General features: G+C 39.5%; 1 protein-coding gene across 2 annotated transcripts in view; it reads left to right on the top strand.

Annotated features, from left to right (window-relative positions):
• The first annotated feature begins 16197 nt into the window (after window positions 1-16197).
• The window catches only part of PLPPR5 (phospholipid phosphatase related 5), a 115655-nt gene continuing 112102 nt past the window's right edge, over window positions 16198-19750 (top strand). For both annotated transcript variants that reach the window (XM_010367728.2, XM_010367729.2), the window contains exon 1: window positions 16198-17161. In XM_010367728.2, coding sequence (XP_010366030.1) covers window positions 16925-17161 — 237 coding nt within the window. In that variant the 5' untranslated portion in view covers window positions 16198-16924. The remainder of the gene's footprint in view (window positions 17162-19750) is intronic.

Here is a 19750-nt window from a genome sequence, read left to right as displayed (position 1 = left end):
GACATAGCAGATCAGCAAAGGTATATTAACTATTTCTTTAGATCTGTGACTAAAAAGGAATGTTAACATCCTCTGCCTCCCTTCTTAGTCCAAGCTCCAAGATTGAAAGAAACTACTCAAGGAAACAAAATAGATCTGTGGGGCAGACATATATACTCAGAATTCCTGCCTTCCCACAAAAAGAGGGGACATATCTCCAGATCTTTCATCTTTTAAGTAAATAACATTTGCCTAGTGGAAAAATGTGAACCAATGTATGTCACTGTCACTCCCAGTAAGGTAAATCACTGCTCCCACTTGGGCAGAAATGAGGAAGACACCATGAATAGGACTCTAGTAGAAGTCTCTCCACAAGGAAATATGAAGCCATGTGTACATACACAGTGTGGGATATTCTCCATTTTTATGTTTTGATCATCATTTTATGTAAATAATTCCCAAGTCTGTATCTCCAAGTCATTATGTGTGTCTAAACTTTCCATTATTAAAACTGCCTACTCTCTCTCTCCATTCCCTACCCCATGTTCCCCTCTGTTTTGGTCAGTGGCACTATGACACTTCAGTAATCATCATTCGCATCATCTTTTATTCATCACTCTTCTTTGCTCTATTGGTTCTTCTTTTAAAACATCTCTCGTGTTTCTCCTTTCTCTCCAATTTGTACTTCTGCCATCCTATTCCATTTTTTATTTCTCATGCATTCATTTAACAGCTATTGGTTAAGGACATACCAAATGTCAGAACATTTTTTAGGCAGTGGGGATACAAAAGAAAGGTACATCAATTCATCCTTCATGGGACTTAGAAAAGTGAATGAAGAGTTATCAAATAGTAGCCCAAACAAATGTATAGACTCAATACAGACAACTGCAGTGTCTCAAAGACACTTAGTGCTATGTGAGCCTATAATCAGAAGATTAGGGAGGTGGGAAATGACTTCTCTGGGAAGTGACACTCAAGTGGAAATGTAAAGTATGAGTAGGAGTTAATTAGACAAAGAAAGCAGAGCAGAACACTCTAGGTCACACTCCACATGTGCAGATGCCTTATAATTGGAGGTAGCATGGTGAAGAGAGGTTGCAAGAAGCTAAGTGCTGATTTGGGAGAACATGGTACAGAGTCAGAAGACTGGAGAGGTAGGGAGAGGCTATGTAGAGCCTTGAACAACATGTTAAGAAATATTTTCTTTATTTTGAAATAAAAGAAAGTTATTGACATGATTAAACAAAGGGGTGACCTGATCAGACTGAATTTTCAAAAGATCACTTTTGCATTTTTGGATCACTGCCTTTGCTTCCCAATTGATTGTATGTGTGCCTCCTATCCCTTCACCTTGTGAATTATTATACATACCAATGTCCACATAATCATCACGGGGTGCTGTTTTAATCTTATCTGTTTCCTGATCAAATAGTTTAGATGGCTTCCCATTATTTTTAGGATACAGCCCAAACTATTAGATCTGTTCTGCTAAAGCTTGTTAGCATCTGGGTTCAGTCCCCTTGTCAAAAATAGTTTTCCACTTCTTCCTAACACTGATTGGTTTGGCTAAGTCAATCTTCCACTTGCCTTGGAAACACATCTATCTCACTTCTGCCTTTCCTTTCTTTATTTTGAGTTTTGAGGTTTTGAAACTCCTGCCAAAATCTTTCCTCTTAATCAAACCTATTAATGATTCCACTCAAATCCTCCCTTCTCTGTAAAATGTTCCCTAACCAATCCAGATCATTGCGTGAGGGCACTGCCCCTAAACCCCGATAGTACTTGTGTAATTGTGACAGAGCTAAACAAGACTGGGCCTTTCACAGGCAGAAATCCCTTGCAAAACGCAATTTATTTCCTATTTTAGGCACCATCATCTTGGCTTCAAATGTCAATTTAGACCTATGTTATGATCTTCTTAGCAGTATCATTTTGTTATGTTTTTCCACTATGAATGTGATTTTTTTTTCTAAAGAAAGATATGGAAAATAGAGAAAAAGAAAAAGAGAATAAAAGTCTAATTCTAATTCTTATAAAAGATTTTCATTCAGTGTTCTTATAAGTTTTTTTCGTAATATTTTTAGTTGCTTCATGATCTACTACTGAGTTGCTATTCCACAATTTATTCAACCATGCTCTGTTTCTGGACATTAAAATTTTTCCATTTCATTATGATGTAAATAGTGTGGTTAAACCATAATTTAATTTCATAGGTCCCAATTATTTTCTTAGGACAGATTTAAAAATATAGACTTACTGGGTCAAGAAGCCAGTTTTTGTCACTATCACCAAATAGCTTTCCAACAAGGCTGTACTACAAATAGTGCATGAAAATATTCATCTCAGCACATTCTCACTCACATGGGTTTTTATCATTGCATATATCTTTAGTAATCCAATAATTTAAAAGTAATGTAGTGTTATTATTTTCATTTGAATATCCATATTTAATGAGGTTTAACATTTGTATACAAACTATCTGAGAGATTGAATGCTGAGGAAATTACAGCAAGAATGGGTGCAGGACTAGAAGGTTGCAACAGCTAGAAGGCTTTTTATCCTGAGGCTAGATTCTTTGATTTATTCTGCAAATACAAGTGCTGTGCTGGCTGTGTCATGCACTATACTCTATATCAGATTGGCCATAAAGCAGTGGTTCCCAAACTTTGCTACATATTGAAATCACCTGGGGATTATTAAAAACTGTGACTACCTAGCTCCCACCCACATACATTCTGATTTAATTGGTATAGGGTGTGACCTGGGCAGCAAGAGTTTTAAATTTCCTCAGGCGATTTCAATGAGCAGCAAAGTTTGGGAGCCCTGTCAGGGTTAAAAAAAGGTGAAGTCACAGAATACAACAAGACAACAACAACTAGTGTTTTCTTTTTTTTTTTTTTTTTTTTTTGAGATGGAGTCTTGCTCTGTCACCCAGGCTGGAGTGCTGTGGCCAGATCTCAGCTCACTGCAAGCTCCGCCTCCCGGGTTCCCGCCATTCTCCTGCCTCAGCCTCCCGGGCTAGTTTTTTGTAGTTTTTAGTAGAGACGGGATTTCACCGTGTTAGCCAGGATGGTCTCGATCTCCTGACCTCGTGATCCGCCCGTCTCGGCCTCCCAAAGTGCTGGGATTACAGGCTTGAGCCACCGCGCCCGGCCAAACAACTAGTGTTTTGAGAGTCTGTCAGACTTCCTCTGCAGTGGGTTATCTCAGAGAGTGGCTTTGAACAGTCCTGCTTGGATGACTTCAAAAGGGTAAGACTAAGCATTCAGCAAAACAAGATACTGATGATGACCAAATAGCTGTTTACTATCTCAGCCTAAATCGTCATTTTCATTTGAGAAGGCTGGTAGCCACAGATACATCAAAGGTGACCTTCTCAGTGTCCCTTGTGAATCAGTTGCATGGAGCGGAGCTTTGCCTGAGAAAGTCATTGTTAAAACAGAACTCAGGCGTTTACTCAGTATGCCTCGTAAAAAATATTGGCATAATATTGTAAATATGCTTAATATTTTGATATATATGATTATGTTAGTCAAAAATAACATACACTTTTTTATTTCCCCTGTGAATTATTTATTATAGGGTATATCTCTCCTAACATATATATAAAAAGTGTGTGCAAAGATTTTTTATCAATCTTCTTTTGATTTTGTTGTCAGAACATACATCTGTGAATATAACATTTGTGAATCAGTTGGGTGGAGAGGGGCTTTGCCTGAAAAAGTCATTGTTAAAACAGAACTCAGGCCTTTACTCAGTGTGCCTCATAAAAATATTAGCATAATGCTGTAAATATACTTAATATTTTGATATACGTGAATTGTTTTCATTAAAAATAATACACACTTATTTTATTTTCCCTGTGAATTACTTATTATAGAGTGTATCTCTCCTAGCAAATATATATAAAGTGTGTGCAAAGATTTTTTTATCCATCTCCTTTTGATTTAGTTGTCAGAACATATAACATCTGGTACAGCTAAATCCCATAGTCTTAGACATTTTTCTTTCATTGCACTCTCAGTCTGCACATCATTAGTACAATTCAGATGGAAATTTTGTAGAGATGCAATATTGCTAAAAGATTGTATGTCCCCAGAAAATCTGACCCCCCCAAATTTGATTTATTTAATATATTTGCATTTTAATGGTTTTTCTGAAAGGGTAATCTTCTAATCAAGATGGGCTGCTATGGTTTTACTGAGTAAGTCACAATTTTCAACGCATTTATGTGTGTTTGCTAATATGCAATATGAATATTTACACAATGTACAAGCACATATGGATTATGTTTACCTGAAATGCATGTGTAAAAACTTGAAAGACTGAGCATTTGGTATTTTGGTTACCTTACAGATGTTAATCCTTTAATTAACTATATTCCATTGAGTCAGTCTCCCAATTTCAAGGTTAATAATGACTAACTCCTGTGTGATACCCTAATGTTTATAGTACTCTTCACATACATGAACTCATTTAATAGCATTCCTGAACCCTTGGGAAGGTTCAATAACCCTATGAAGCTACAAGTAAACCACTTAAAGAGCCAGCTCTTTCCCCCAAGCCTCCGTCATTAACCTTTAAAGATGCAAGTTCCTAAGCTAATTCTGAATAAGCTGTTAGATTCAGGTAGTGGACACGGTCAGTGGATGTGGTCAGAGGGTGATATGACCCGATTGGATTCTGGCACTCTACCGCCCCTCACCAGCCCCAGCATCCTGCCAAACTCCACTTTCTAGGTTCAATTGACACAAATGTGTTTTGTTCCCCTCCAATGCCTCTTTCCTAGTCCCCTAGTTCTCCACAGGAATTGGTACAGTCTCCCTAATCACTGAGACAGGGTGCCTATTCCTGCCACCCACTGGCTATCCTGGGAAGGAACTATTGGATTTAAGGACTTATCTAAGTTCTCTCTGGCTACTGAATGGAATCTGCTCTTAATGCATTGATTTGTTGACTGAGGTGTCCACCATACTCCTTAGGATAAACACAGTACATACCAACTTCAAAAGACTGTTACATGTCAGTCTCCATTATTCCTAAGCATCATGTTTTATCATCTTCCAAATGCAGATACCTCAGAATATGTATCTGTCCATATGGGACTAAAGACTCTCACAAAACACGTCACCTTCTATGTAAAAATAAAACTATAAAAATATTGGAAGCTTTAGTATACTGTCATCCTTTCTTCTTTTTCCATGTTTTAGATATTTCTTTTTCCTTGATGTTTTTGGTATACAGGCCTATGTATTATAATATATATATAGTTCAGATCATCACTGTAACAACCAGGATGCAAGACAGTTCCATCAGTCCAAAGAATTTCCTCGTGATATTCTTTCATAGTCACACCAAAGCCCTGGGAACCACCGATTTGCTCTCTGTCACTACAGATGTGTCTTTTTAAGAATGATATAAAAACAGAACAGTACAGTACTGGCTTCCTTCCTGAAGTATAATGTCTTTGAGATTCATCCAAATTATGGAGTTTTTTTTCTTTTATTGTTCATTAGTATTCTGTTATATGGATATATCACAGCTTGTTTACTCAAATGTATTGTTGAATACATATAATGGTATTTTTGGAATTGGTATAACATATTAAAAATTGTCAATATGATGTAATAGAAATACCTTGGGAACTAGCCAGATCTAGATTCAAACATCAATTCTGCTATTTATGAATTGTGGGCAAGTAGGAAAGTACTCAAACCCTCAAAATTTGCAAAGCAGAGAGTAATGATATTACTTTCATATGATTTTCAAAATAAGTATATAAAATTAAAGCATGTAAAGTGTCTGGCACAGAGTAAATAGCCAAACATGTCTATCTTTCCCCCCATCTGTCATAAAGTTGAGGTAGCCTGGTATATGTTTAGAAATTGTCATCATCCTGATTTATAGGTGTGGAAACTCTTAATACTGACGTTTTTATGAATGATTTTCTTAACAGACCAGAGACAATCTATAGTACTATGCATAATAGAGATCTTTGCATATCATAAATTCTTAACAAGTAGGTTTCTATACAAGTGCAAAACACTAGGTAACATGACTTTCTAGTACAAGGTTATCTTATGGAGTGAGTTCCCAGAGGCCAGGAATTTGGTACATCTGTTTGAAATATAACCAGCAGAACTGGTGACACCATGTAATCTGATGCTGATAAATGATTGATGCAAGTTTTATCTGTTCCTTTTCATGCAGTCATATCCAACTAGAAAGAAGGAAGCAAAACTTAAGTGCAAAAAAGGCTTGGGTGGTCCAGACAGCATTAGGAAAGTCTTCTGATGAAGCTGATTTCTAAGCATCCTTATCTCAGTTGATACTAGACCGCATCACTTGTCAGTAATTGACTTGTTGCAATTCCTGAAGCATAGCATATGACTTTATCAGTATAAGCAAGAAGATGCAATTAAATTTCTAATCCAAAGATAAAAAATATGAGTGTGCTTATTCCAAACTCCTCATATTTTGCCATTTCCTACTTCTGGCTATATGTAAGTGAGTAACAGTGACCTTCATTATCAATATTTATAGTATGAAAATCACATTGAAAAGGGTTTTAGTGGAGTTGTTTTGCCAAATAAATCATTAAAGTTATGTGCCATTAATTCAGTTTTAATTCATGCTTTTTGACTTTTATAATGAGGTAATAAAAATTAACTTTGTCTCACACTTAACTTTAAAGAGTTCAAATCTGTCAGATTGGGAGGCATGACATCATTAAAAATGAGTACATATGATTTATTTTTCAATGTTATAATTTATGAGATCACCTAGATGGTTCAGCAATAAAGCATACCTACATGACCTTGTATAGACTGATGCAATTAAAGTTGTCAGTGAGCAAGTCTTTTTCACCTAAAGAAATGGCAGCTTCACATGGTTCAACCTAATAAAAAATCCCAAGATGTTGACTTAGGAGAGCTGTGGATTCTTTTAAGTAGAATTTAGTGTGTAACACCCTCCCAAGTAGAGTCTAAGTTACTCCGGAAGCTGTTATAAACTAAATTGTATCCCCCTAAATTCATGTGTTGAAGCCCTAACTTCCAACGTAATGGTATTTGGAGACAGGGTATTTAAGGAGGTAATTTAAGGTTAAATGAGGAAATAAGGGTGGGGCCCTAATCAGGTTCAACTGGTGTCCTCATAAGCAGCAGCAACAGCAGAAATCAATGTCTCTCTGTGCACACACAGAGGGAAAGACCGTGTGAGGACAGGGCAAGAAGGCAGCCATCCACAAGCCAGAAAACGAGGCCTCACCAGAAACCAATCCTGATGGGTATCTTTGTCTTGGACGCCCAGTGTTCACAAGTGTGAGAGAATAAATTTATGTTGTTTACAGTCTGTTGTCATTTTGTTATGGCAGCTTGAGGAGACTGATACAGGTGTCTACACCCAATTCTCCTCTAATATCCTGGTTAGGTAACCAAGACAGATTATCAAAGATTAAAGAGATATAGGGGCACCTACTCTTCAAACCTACAGCCTCATCTGCAGGTCCACTGAACACCAAAATGAAAACTCTGTGTCACTCAAGAGTAACTTCCATTTCTATTTCCAAAAGAGTAATTTTATGCTCTTGTAGATTTACAAATATGTTAGGTTTAAAAGTCTGCAGACTCAAGCTTGAAATTTCTTGAGGTCTCTGTAATGCATGCTGTAACAGCGCACGAAAGTCCTGTGCTTATCATGTATTTTGTCCACTTTGCCCCAAATTCACTTTACCACATCCCTGAAATGCCACCATTAGCGACATGTTTCCTAACAGTTAACAAGGCTTAAAAGTGAAACTGCAAATACACCTGTGGCAGATCCCTTTGTAACATAAGTTACAAAGTATATTTGTACATGTTCTCTCATTTATTTCTCTCAAACAAAAACACACATTGTTGTTAGGCCCATTATGCAAACTGAAATTTCCCACATAAACTTTTATTCCTTAACATTTATATTAATCAAGTAGATACAGAAAGAAGCTTTTTTTTCTTTTTTCTTTTCTTTTTTTTTTTTTTTTGAGACAATATCTCACTCTGTCACCCAGGCTGGAATGCAGTGGCACGATCATGGCTCACTGCATTCAACCTCCTGGGACTGAAGCGATCCTCCCGCCTCAGCCTCCAGAGTATCTGAGACTATAGACACACACTTCCATGCCCAGCTAGTTTTTCATTTTTATTTTTTATAAAAATGAGGTCTTGCTATGTTGCCCAGGATGGTATCAAACTCCTGGGCTGAAGTGATCTTTCTTCCTCTGCCTCCCAAAGTGCTGGGACTTCAGGTGTGAGGCACATCACCTGGCCAAGAAGCAATATTTTACAGTAGAAGAACATCTGGACTAAGATTCAGAGAACCTAGATATAGGACATGCTTGGAATCCTTTCTCATACAAAGTCATTTAGACAGAGTTAAATATAATAGATACAGACACACTCAGTCCAAAGAACTAAGCTACTTGATTATGATAAAAACAGGACTTTGTCTTGCTGAAAATAATAACAGTAATAAAGTAAACTGGAAATTAGAAAACCAAGAAGTTCTCTTCCTTGCTCCATAGTTAACGTGACTTCAGACAATTAGTTAATTACTTTGGGACTGGTTTCTTTGTTTAAGATGAATGGGATTCAAATTGTAGCTCAATCCAAGGTTCACTTCTGGCTCTTCTTGTCTTTGAGAATGATAACAGACTTAGGAGAAACAGACCTTCCTTCATGCTCTGTCTAGTTTCCTAATCATCTGCTTTGAATGAGGTATTCTGTCATGAAGAATGAAAAAGTGGACGAATCGCAGCAATTGTCTCAAGGGCGTTTTTCCATAAAAATTTCAGATGATTTTCAGAACGCTATTTTGGTGATGGTGAAAACTCTGCCCTAAATTTCATCATACTTGAATGGATTACCAAATTATGGGTCTATATTCTCCCCAAGAGTTTACAACTATAAGCAAGGAATATAATTTTCATTAAGGAAAGAAAATAACATCTTAATTGTCGAATTGGAAGATACTAAGTCATGGAAGATTTTAACTTTAAAAACATAATTATTGGCCTGCCATGGTGGCTCACACCTGTAGTCCCGGCACTTAGGGAGGCTGAGGTGGGTGGATCACCTGAGATCAGGAGTTCAAGACCAGCCTGACCAACCTGGTGAAACCCCATCTCTACTAAAAAAATACAAAAAAAAAAAAAAAAAAAAAAAAAAAAATCAGCCAGGTGTAGTGATGTGCGCCTGTAATCCCAGCTACTCAGGAGGCTGAGGCAGGAGAATCACTTGAACCTGGGAAGTGGAGGTTGCAGTGAGCCAAGATCATGCCACTGCACTCCATCCTGGGTGATAAGAGCAAAACTCCACCTCAAAAAATACATATAGATATAATTATTTAGGCCAAATGCAGTGGCTCACACTTGTAATCCTAGCACTTTGGGAGGCCAAGGCAGGAGGATAGCTTGCACTCAGAACAGTTCTTGAGCCTGAGCTCAAGAATAGCCTGGGCAACAGAGTCAGATGTCCTCTCTACAAAAACGTCAAAAAATAAGCCAGGTGTAGTGGTGCATATCTGCTACTAGCTACTCAGGAGACAGAAGTAGGAAGACGGCTTAGGTCCACGAGGTCAAGGCTGCAGTGCGCCATGATCACACCACTGCACTCCAGCCTGGGTTACAGAGCAAGACTCTTTCCCAAAAATAATAATAATTAATAATAAGTATTTATATACTATACTACTGTGAAATTAAACAAAATCATTTTGAAAGAAAGTCGGGGGAAGTATTTGGAAGAGAAGCATATCACTGTGAATATTGTTTTGTTTACTTTTCTGAGTATCACTGTTATTGTATCAGTATTTCTAAAGACATTTCATTATTATATCAATCAACCATTATAACCAATGCTTTAATGTGTAATGATGCTTTACATGTTTAATTAATGGATAAGTACAAAATATTTCCACTTGTTTTTTTTAGTCACTGATGACTTGCTTTAATACATCTTTAGGCTTATATAGATCTCTAATAAAGATAGCAGAACACAAATAGTAAAAACTCAATTAACTTCATAAAAGTCTCATAAAAGAGGGTATCCTGGGGAACTACAGCTTTTATTAATAGAAACCCTCTTTTCTGTCAGGACTCTTAAATTAGTAATCAAAACATGCTGAATATACTGCATTTATCTTTGATGGTCTGACATAGGGGTCATTATTCTAATGCTCCGTTCTTACTGTTCATTACTGCAGCAGAACAAGATGTAGAAGAAGATTGATTATTTTTAAGTGCTGATGGCAGGGTAAACTCTGGGCCTTTTGTAAAAAAGTGCCTGATATATGTTTATTTTTTTTAAACAACAACAAGACTATTTAGTGACTACTATACATCAGAAAGGAGGGGAGTGCTATTTTACTCACAAATTTCTGATCCTCACAACTATCTCCACTTTACTGAAGAGGTGTAACAGCATTAGTTTTGGTTTACTTATCTTCCAAAAAGTGGTGTGCAGAATACTATTAAATCTTCTCCATTTAACTGAGGCTTCCAGTGTGGCAGGGGGTCCAGTTATGAATAAATCAGGTTTTCATCAATCAAGATTATGAACCTTGATTCGTTCATCTGCTCTTGATCCCAGTTTTTAAAGATGAAAATCAATAGTTGATTATGGTCCAAGTACTAACATAAAGAATGATTTTGAGTGCCTAGTTTCTGCCATATTTTTATTTCGGTCATTTACCTAGTGCAGGACACTGAAGGACAACCAGGCAAATACTGATGAGCATTCACAGTCTGAAGCTTTGACAAAGAACCTGCAGCTGTCATCAGCTTAGTTGCCCCATGTGTTCTGTATCACTGCTAAAGAACTTTTGTTTCTCGAAGTATTAACAGGACGTGTGATTTAGTTTAGAGTGGTCCTCATTTATCATAACACAAATAGTGACTTTCAAGTGTCTTCAAGAAACGTGAAGTTACAAAAACACTTCTGTAGGAATGCTGCCACAATTTCAAATGGATCAATGAAAGGTTTGCTGATCCAGCAGTGGCTGAATTATACCAGTGTGGTGATGAATAACAATCGCAGTAATGGTCAGTGGCTATCAAGAATGGCCTAGGCTCTGTACAGCATTTCGGTGAAGTAGGAAACATTAGCCTCATTTGAGGACACTGTAGACACTGAGAAACTGAAATGACCTGGTCAAGTCCCACAGTCACAATTCTACACAGCAAAGATACAAACTCTGATCTGTTGAATCCCCAATCCTTGCATTTAACCACCATATTTCACTGACACACTCTTATGTACTTTTCTTAGTAATTGTTTAAAGTTATTCTCAGGGAATTTGAATATTTTGAAACATCCTCTGATTTTATAGACTCATGGATTTATACTTAACAATGTGTATTTTTATGATGAAAACATATAGTAAACAATCCAATATTCACAGATGTGGAAACAGACCAGGCAGTGACGAATCTGAGTTTTTGTGAGCTGGAACCCAGTGATGAGAAGAAAACCCAGGACCCACTTAGATTAGGCATTCTCTTTTCCTGATCACATATTTTCTAATGCAGATCTTCCCAATGCTTTACTATTTATGAAGCATTTTATAAATATAAGCCTTTCAACATCTTTGCATAGTTAAGATTCATTCACCCGATTTTAGAGATGAGCAAACTGAGACTCAGACAGACTAAGTAATTGCCAGGTTTACACAGTAAACATTATGAGCATGTTCCAATTAACTTTTGCTAACTTAATAATTTAAAAATGTTATGTTCACATAGGAGTGTTCCCTTACATATCAGTTAAGTATTTCATTTCTTTCCCAGCCTTAATATTTTAGGTTATTTTAGCTCTTTTCACCTGGTCCATTAATTTCATATCTGTACCCTCGGTGAAATATAACTGGATTCTCTAATAAAATATACATTTTGCTTGTGATAACTGTGTTAAAAGTGCAAACTTAAAATACTGGAAATGTAGAACAGAATAAGCTATAATACAGACACAGAGTAAGGCATTTTAAAGACATCTCAGTGGTCCCAAGATAAGTACAACTTGTCCAGGTCAGAAGCATCTGGCCTTTGAATTAAACATCCCATAACAACTGGAAATTCAAAGACAGACACTCCAATTACTACCCTAGCTGTTTTTCTTCCTGTTTGCTTAAAAAGCAGCTATGTCCTAAATTAAACACTGGAAATCATTTTGTGAGGATCTCATACTGTATGGTATCAATAAGAAGAGGTCAAGGGTGTAATCCCAAATATTCCTACCTTTTCAAATTTGCCTTTCAGAATTTTGTATCTTTGCATTTGTGTAAATGTCTTTAAGCACAACATTTCTTGAGTTAATCAGATTCTACATCTTATTTCTCTTATTCAAGCTTCAGGGGCATTCCTCATATCAAGTAGTCTGGGAGTTAGTAGATCAGTGTATTTGTTCATTCCCCAGATTCAGTCCAATAATAAGCTGCTAGATACTGCCTTTTGTAGGCTTTTAGATAATTTTAGAATAAAATATCAGATACTCTTACTTATTCTGGAAGCAGTTACCTGGCCTATTAAAAAAATCTCTTTCCAAATTTATCCTCATGAGATCTTCCACCAATCTATACGTTAATATTTAAAGTTCCGCATTAGTTCAAACTCATCTAACTTTGTGCACCCTTGCATCTCCTTAACTAGCTCTAGCTCAGGTTTGGCATTATGAATATAGGTTTTGTTGTTGCTGTTGTTCTTGTTGTTGTTTAAAGGAGAAATCTATTCTTTTGAAGATGCTTCCCTAGTTTGTCTTATGTAAAACTGTCTCAATCCTTCATATTCCACCATCTCAGCTATAATTTTTTTTCTGTTTTTGCATACGGAATGAGAACATTTCAGGAGAATGTCTGGGCTTATGCACTATTTACCCGAAACACATGGAAATCAACATTTAACATTCTGTATTTTTTTTTTTTGAAATGCTCAGGTATGTTTTTGCTACCAACACTATGTCTATAAACCAATGAAAGTCAAATCCTTGGCCCTTAGAGGAAAATCTCAATCTAGCTCTTTCAACAATAAAATATTTGTTGTATAGGACCCAGTTGATAATAATCTTGAGGAGCCAGGTACAGATGTTCTGTACTCTTCTAGCAGGCACCTTAGGTTTTCAAAGTTAAGTAGGGAGAATATATTCACTTATCTAAGCCATCAAGAAATATTCTATCCTCGCCCATCCAAGGACTATTCAGTTTGTCTTTGTACTTCCTACCAAGATAAAGGTCCCCGCCACCTCGACTTTTTGTATGTCCATCTTCTGTCTGTGGAAGAAGAGTTATAAACCATATGGATGAGGACTATATCTTCCCATGCTAGTCGAGCACCTTACTAGTTCTTACCAGAGCATATAGTATTGGGGTGGAGAGAGGAGAGGTGTTGGAATTGATAAATGTTCCTCCCAAGATTTGTCTTAACGTTTACCATGTTCATGTTTTATGGTGGAGAAACAAGGTGGGAGTGAGAGTGGTTAAGTCGTGCACATCTAACTATCATTTGAATGATGAGAAACTGGAAAATAAAAATTATAAAGTCCACATTTTTAACCTAGATTATTCACGCTGGTAGCAGCTGAGATAAGGGACAGTTTGAAGGACAAGACGGTGTTTTGCTAAGACTGACAGCTATAATACATTTGAAAGCACAGTGATGTGCCTAAGAATGAAATTAAGGATTCAGGCAGGATTGTAAAGGATTAAATATCAGTAGTGCTTTTTTCATCTAGAAAGAGCCAGAAACAAGTAAAAATTGAGGCAGGATTCCAAGGAATTCTTTGTAGTTGGAAAGATATATTTTGGAAAAGAATTAGCTTAAATGACTTAATAGAAAATAAAGTGAAGAAACACCTAAATAAGTGCCTACTTTGGACCAGGCAGCTCACATATTCTCATTTAATTGCCAAAATAAGCCCAAAGGTTAAAAAAAAAAATACTTCATTTTTGCCCCCAAAGAAGCTCAGGCTTAGGAAGGTAAAGGAATTAGCCCAAGGGCACATAACTCATGCTCTTTCATCCACCCTGAACCACTTCTATGAATATCTAGTCTGCTCAAATATTCATGGAAGGTGAATTTAATACTGGTATCCTTATAACATGTGTTAAGATTCAATATTAACTTTGAATTTCAGCACTGGGTGGTTAGTCAACCATGAATCAGTCAACAACATTCTTTCACCATCTAAAACAGACAAATATTAGGGGATATTAGAATTCTGAAGGAATATAATATCTTATTCCTGAGATGGATAGCACTTGAAGGAGAAGACAGAATGTGCACAAATCTATAAAAAATATTTGCACACTTACAAAAATATGGGTTCAACCAGAATCATTTTGTAAGCAATAAAATGAGAAGAAAGTGACTGGTGATGGCTGTTGAAATGCCCTGAGTTACTTGAGGTAGGTTAGATACATTTATGCCTAGAAATTAAATTTTACTAAATGTGCCAGACATAATAAGCTTAGCATCATTTAATCCTTATAGCCACCCTGTAAATTAGGTACTAGTATTATCTCAGTTTTACTGGTGATGAAACTAAGGCAGAAAGAGTTGAAGCATCATGCCCAGGCTTCCAGAAATGGTAAGTGGCAGAGCTAGCATTTGCACTGAGGCAATACCAGAGTCACTGCTCTTATGCTGAACCTACACCTTCTACTTCAGTGTGACCATGTAAGTACGTGGGCTGTGTTTATCCAGATTCTGACTCCTTAACCCTTGACAAATTTTCTATGTGAAAACAGTTTCCCATTGTTCTTAGAGGAGCCAGTTCATTGATTTACTTGACAAATTTTTCTTAAATAACCATAATGAGCAATACAGTGCAGTGCTCATGCTGGGCACACAGTAGTGAACAGGTCAGACAAGGACTCTGCTGTGTTGCATGTACTGTGCTGGGCACTGCATATGCATTAACAGCACATTACAATGAGTCTTAATTGTGAAAATAGTGCACACTTTCATTAGACTGAGGAAATGAGTTACCCTTAAAAATTAACATCATTCTTCCAAAAATTGGAAAAATGTCTATAAACAAGACTTCAGGGGCATTCAGGAGCATTCCTCAATGAATGAGATAGTTTGGGGGGATTCCTAGTTAGAACCAGAGTAGCAGTTTAAATACCCTTACAGTCTTAGAATGATTTTCTTAATGAAGCCTTAAAACGTGTATCTTTGTAGTAGTTATATTTTCATAATATAAGCTGCTCATGTCCATTTTGGAACAGCTCACTCCCACTGCCCAAAATTGCTTGTTATACACATTGCTTAGTGTTGTCTATCCTGTAGCTCTAAGTAATTAGTTGTGGAATTATGTTTGTAACAATGCGGAGGGTGAGGTATGCAAAGAAACTCACACTGCCATTACTATCCCATCCCAAAACTACCAATCATTTGCCAGATTTCAACAGATTTTTAAGCCAACAGTGTTTTGTTTTGTTTTTCCTGATGACAAAGGCCCACCTCTAAAATTCATCAAGCTACAGCCTATTACAATGAACCACATTCTAGAACCCTGCGAAGGTGATTCCAGGTTTTAATGAGCAGGGCAGGGTTCTAAAAATATTTTCCTCCTCTTGCTTGTATTCATGCTTCCTCACCCGCTCACTGGACTAGAGGGGTGTCAGCCTGAGGTTCAAAGAAAGACCCCTTGAGAGTCTGCTGACTAAGCTTGCAGCAGGGACCCACATGGCATGACAGAACAGGCTCCTTGCATATATGCAGTTCCATAGTTAGTTACATACCCACGCATAGGCGTGGACACCCATGGACGTATGAATTTTTGTATGCATGTGCTGTGAGCCAGCATTGGTCTCCCTCTCCTTTATCCTGACCCCTGAGGAATCCCTGCAGCTCCCTGGAATTCAGGGAATAAATAACGAGATGAGGCAAATAGTCCTTTCTCCTACCCCGGTGGCTGGAACCGCTCAGTGCCTGGAATCTGCAATGCCTCCTCTCACAAGCAGCTAATAAAGACAGACTGAAAAGACGAGCAAGAGAATGCATGGATCCAGGAAGGGGCCGCTGTACAAGAGATGACGCTTCGGGAGCTACTGGGCTATGATTTCTATTATTATTTATACATATATATATATATACATACAAAGCCCTGGGAGGCTGCAGAGGAGGCAAAGAAACCCCGAATCTAAAATTCTGAGATTTTTCTAACAGCACCTAGAAACCACCGCCAGGCTACAACCCCGGGCTGGGTCAAGGAATTCGAGGAATGCAGGCTGGACGCACCGGTTGAAACTCGAGGCGCCGCACAGGCACTTTGCGCCTTGGTGGGCTTTGCGCTCGGAAGACGCGTCCACGCACCATTTTCCCAGGCGTTGTGCGGGTTTCTTAAACCGCTCAGCTGGTGCCTCGGAAGAGTTTCTGGAAGCTCCATCTCTACTGCCTCCCCTCCCCCCTTTTTCATTTTACCCCCGCGAGCAGCTTCTCCAGCCCCACAGCGTCCGCCCTTTGAGGGGTACAGGTGCAGCTGTCCCGCCGGCTGCCGCCCGGTCCGCCCACGCCGCCTCCTCCGGGCTGGCCAGGGGGCTTGACCCAGCGCCGCCGCTTCTCGAATGGTCTCGTGCAGGGGCGCAGCGGCCGCTGCCCGTCGCCCGGGACTCCCCGCCCTCCCTAGCGACCCCGCGCCGGGGCGGGCGGCGCTTGCGGCGGGCAGGGGGCGGGCAGGGGAGAGGGGGCTCGTCCGGGGGTAGCCGCCTCCTCTGCAGCCTGCCGGCGCCTCGAAGCCCGGACCTGCCTCCGCCTCTTCCTCCAGCGGCTCCATCCCGCCTGCCGCGCCTAGTCCTCCCGCCGCCCCCGCCGCCGCGCCCCCGGTGGCTGCCTCGGCGGACCGGGGAGGGGGCCCACCGCGTCGGCCGCCCGCTCGGCTCGGCTCGGCTCGGCCCGGCCCGGGAGGCGTGCATGCCCCTGCTGCCCGCGGCGCTCACCAGCAGCATGCTCTATTTCCAGATGGTGATCATGGCAGGGACGGTGATGCTGGCGTACTACTTCGAGTATACGGACACGTTCACCGTGAACGTGCAGGGCTTCTTCTGCCACGACAGCGCCTACCGCAAGCCCTACCCGGGCCCGGAGGACAGCAGCGCCGTGCCCCCCGTGCTCCTCTACTCGCTGGCGGCCGGGGTCCCCGTGCTCGTGGTAAGTCCCGGGGTGCTTGCTCTCGCCGCCGACTCCCTTCTCTCGCCCCTCGCCTTCGGGGTTGAGGCCCCGCGGAGGGTTGGGGCGCGGTAGGTTTTGCCTTCTAACTTCCTCCAAGTTATGGGCAGCCCCTTCCCCAGAGGACATTCTAGGGCGCGTGAGGGGTGGGTGCGAAGGGAGCCCCCAGATCTTCCCACACGCCACCCCCGCACAACCGCACCCCCCGCGGTGGCTTCAGCTTTGGGTGACGGGGCGGAGGATGGAAGGGAAGAGGGGCCGTAGGTGGTGAGGGGTGGGGATCGGGGTTGCAAAGGAGGTGAGCTTTGGGGGTGAACCTTGATTCCATTCACTCTGTGGCCTTGCCTCACTCACTGCCTCCTCTCCTATTGCGCCTGGAAGAAGAGCAGCGGCTGGCGGGCCGGCGAGGAGAGAGGGGATCAGTTGCTGGGGTGTGGAAGGGATTCCCGCTTCCCGAGTCGGGGCACGTATTTCTACTTCACCACCTCCTTCCTTTTCAGATGAAGGTGCCAATGGGACTAAGCTGACCAGGGAACAAATATCTGAAAAAAGAATTTGAGAATTTCTAAATGAAGAGGCCTCAGCACCAGTGCCTTGCTGAAAAGCAGGAGCTGTGCCTCAATTACAAGAGCACTTCAGATTTATTTAAAGGTTGCTCCGCTCCCTGGGCAGTTTAAGTCCTTTTCTCTTAGAACCTCACAAAACATGCCTTTTGGATTTATTGAGTCTATGTGTGTGAGAGAGAGAAGGAATGGCTATACAGATACGCGCACGTATATATATATATATACCCACACTTCACTTATATACATGTGAAATTATTGGGATAAGTTACACATAATATTAATTTTATTATAATTTACATATGTGAATATTCTACATATTTATTCTTAGGAGAATTGTTAGTATTTCTTAGGAAAACCTGATATTTTATGGTTTCTTTAAAATTGACAAAGTATTGGAGGTTCCCTTCCTGTGATGCGCGCTCTCTCTCTCTCCCTCAGCAGGTAACAACCAGGAAATAAGAAAATGAAGGAGAAAGGAAAAATGAAGTTTTATTTTCGGTAGCTAAATGTCTAAACTGAATGTTAAGAGTGTCTGTTGAATCCATTACGTTTGGATATTCATCATTTTTTAAATTTATTTTAGGAGCAATGACTTACTTATTTGCAAAATAATGAAAAGTTCCTAACACATAAAATAGAATTCAATGAACAAATCAAGGAATTTCTTGATAACCTTAAAGTAACTTTATCACATGTCCTGTGATAGTTGACTTCAAATTGCCTCTAGCATAATAGTTTGAAATGTGTTAGACCTTGCCCCAGATAATGTTTTACTATATATATAAGTTGCTAAAATTTGTCGAAGCCCCAAATCCAGCCTTCATGTTTGTGTTCTCTTTTCTCCATTTGACAAGCTGGCAGAGACATTTTGGGGTCCTTTTTGCTTTCTGGAGATCAGGGTTTCCCATATACGTTTTTTTTTCCAGGAGACTAAATAGCTCAGATATTTTTCAAGGATTGTTTTGAAGAAAAAAGGAAAAGATTATCACTTTCAGTTCATTAGTTTGGTCATAACTATAATCAATGATGTCTGTAACTCTTCCTTTAATTATCATTCTATGTCTTATTTAAATCAGATAGCACTTTTCAGTCCTAACCATCCAATCATGATGGCAGGTGCTAGTTAGAGACAAGAACACACCAGCCCAAAGATTTGGATGATTCTCCACTTGGGGGAATGTAGGACGGAGAAAAGGAATGAATTAGTCACTATTTAGTGCCTACTCTATTTTGGGTACCAAATAGTCATAGTCATGTATATTTCTCAGAGCAGCTCTTTCAGGAGATATTATCTCCAATTAATATTTGAAGAAAATGAGGTTCAGATAATGAATTAGGAATGTCTGAAAACAAAAATAAAGGTGGCTATGGCATTTGTATGCCTATAGGACTGATGCCTGAATGTCATGCGACTTCCATTGCTTCCAAAGAGCTTGTTCTCTGAAAGAAGGTGGAAGCTAGCTAGTCAGGCAGGCATTGAGAATAAAAGTGGATAGATTTTTCTGAAGTCAGAATCCAACTTGATTTCGATGTTTTGGCTTTTAGTTATTTTAGGTACAGGAGAATAGATTTGGGAATCAGTTTAGAAGAGAAGGAAGTGGCGGGTTTTGGAGGATAGCTGTGCTGCTGGCGTTTATTTTCCCTTCTGCTTCTAGGAATAGTGCACTCTGTCACCATGTGAGGATCTGGGAGCAGTAAGGGCAGCTCTGCCTCTCCACTCCTCCTAAGAACACTGGGCTAGCATGCTCACTTGGGCATCAAACTAATAATAATAATAATAATAATAATAACAGTACCCATCATGTGTTGTTACTTTCTTCTGTATACTCTAATAAACTTTCTACATACCTTATATCCTTCTGATATTTGCATTATCTCCGAAAGCAATAATTATTATTCTTACCTAATATTGGGGAACATGAAGGCTTAGAAAGATTAAGTATCTTCTCCAAGGACCAAGGCTAAGAATGTTACACCCAGAATTCTCCCCCTACTCTATCATACT

Source organism: Rhinopithecus roxellana, chromosome 8 (genome assembly GCF_007565055.1).
Source record: "Rhinopithecus roxellana isolate Shanxi Qingling chromosome 8, ASM756505v1, whole genome shotgun sequence".
Taxonomy (NCBI): domain Eukaryota; kingdom Metazoa; phylum Chordata; class Mammalia; order Primates; family Cercopithecidae; genus Rhinopithecus; species Rhinopithecus roxellana.
This window is presented reverse-complemented; position numbering and strand designations above follow the sequence as displayed.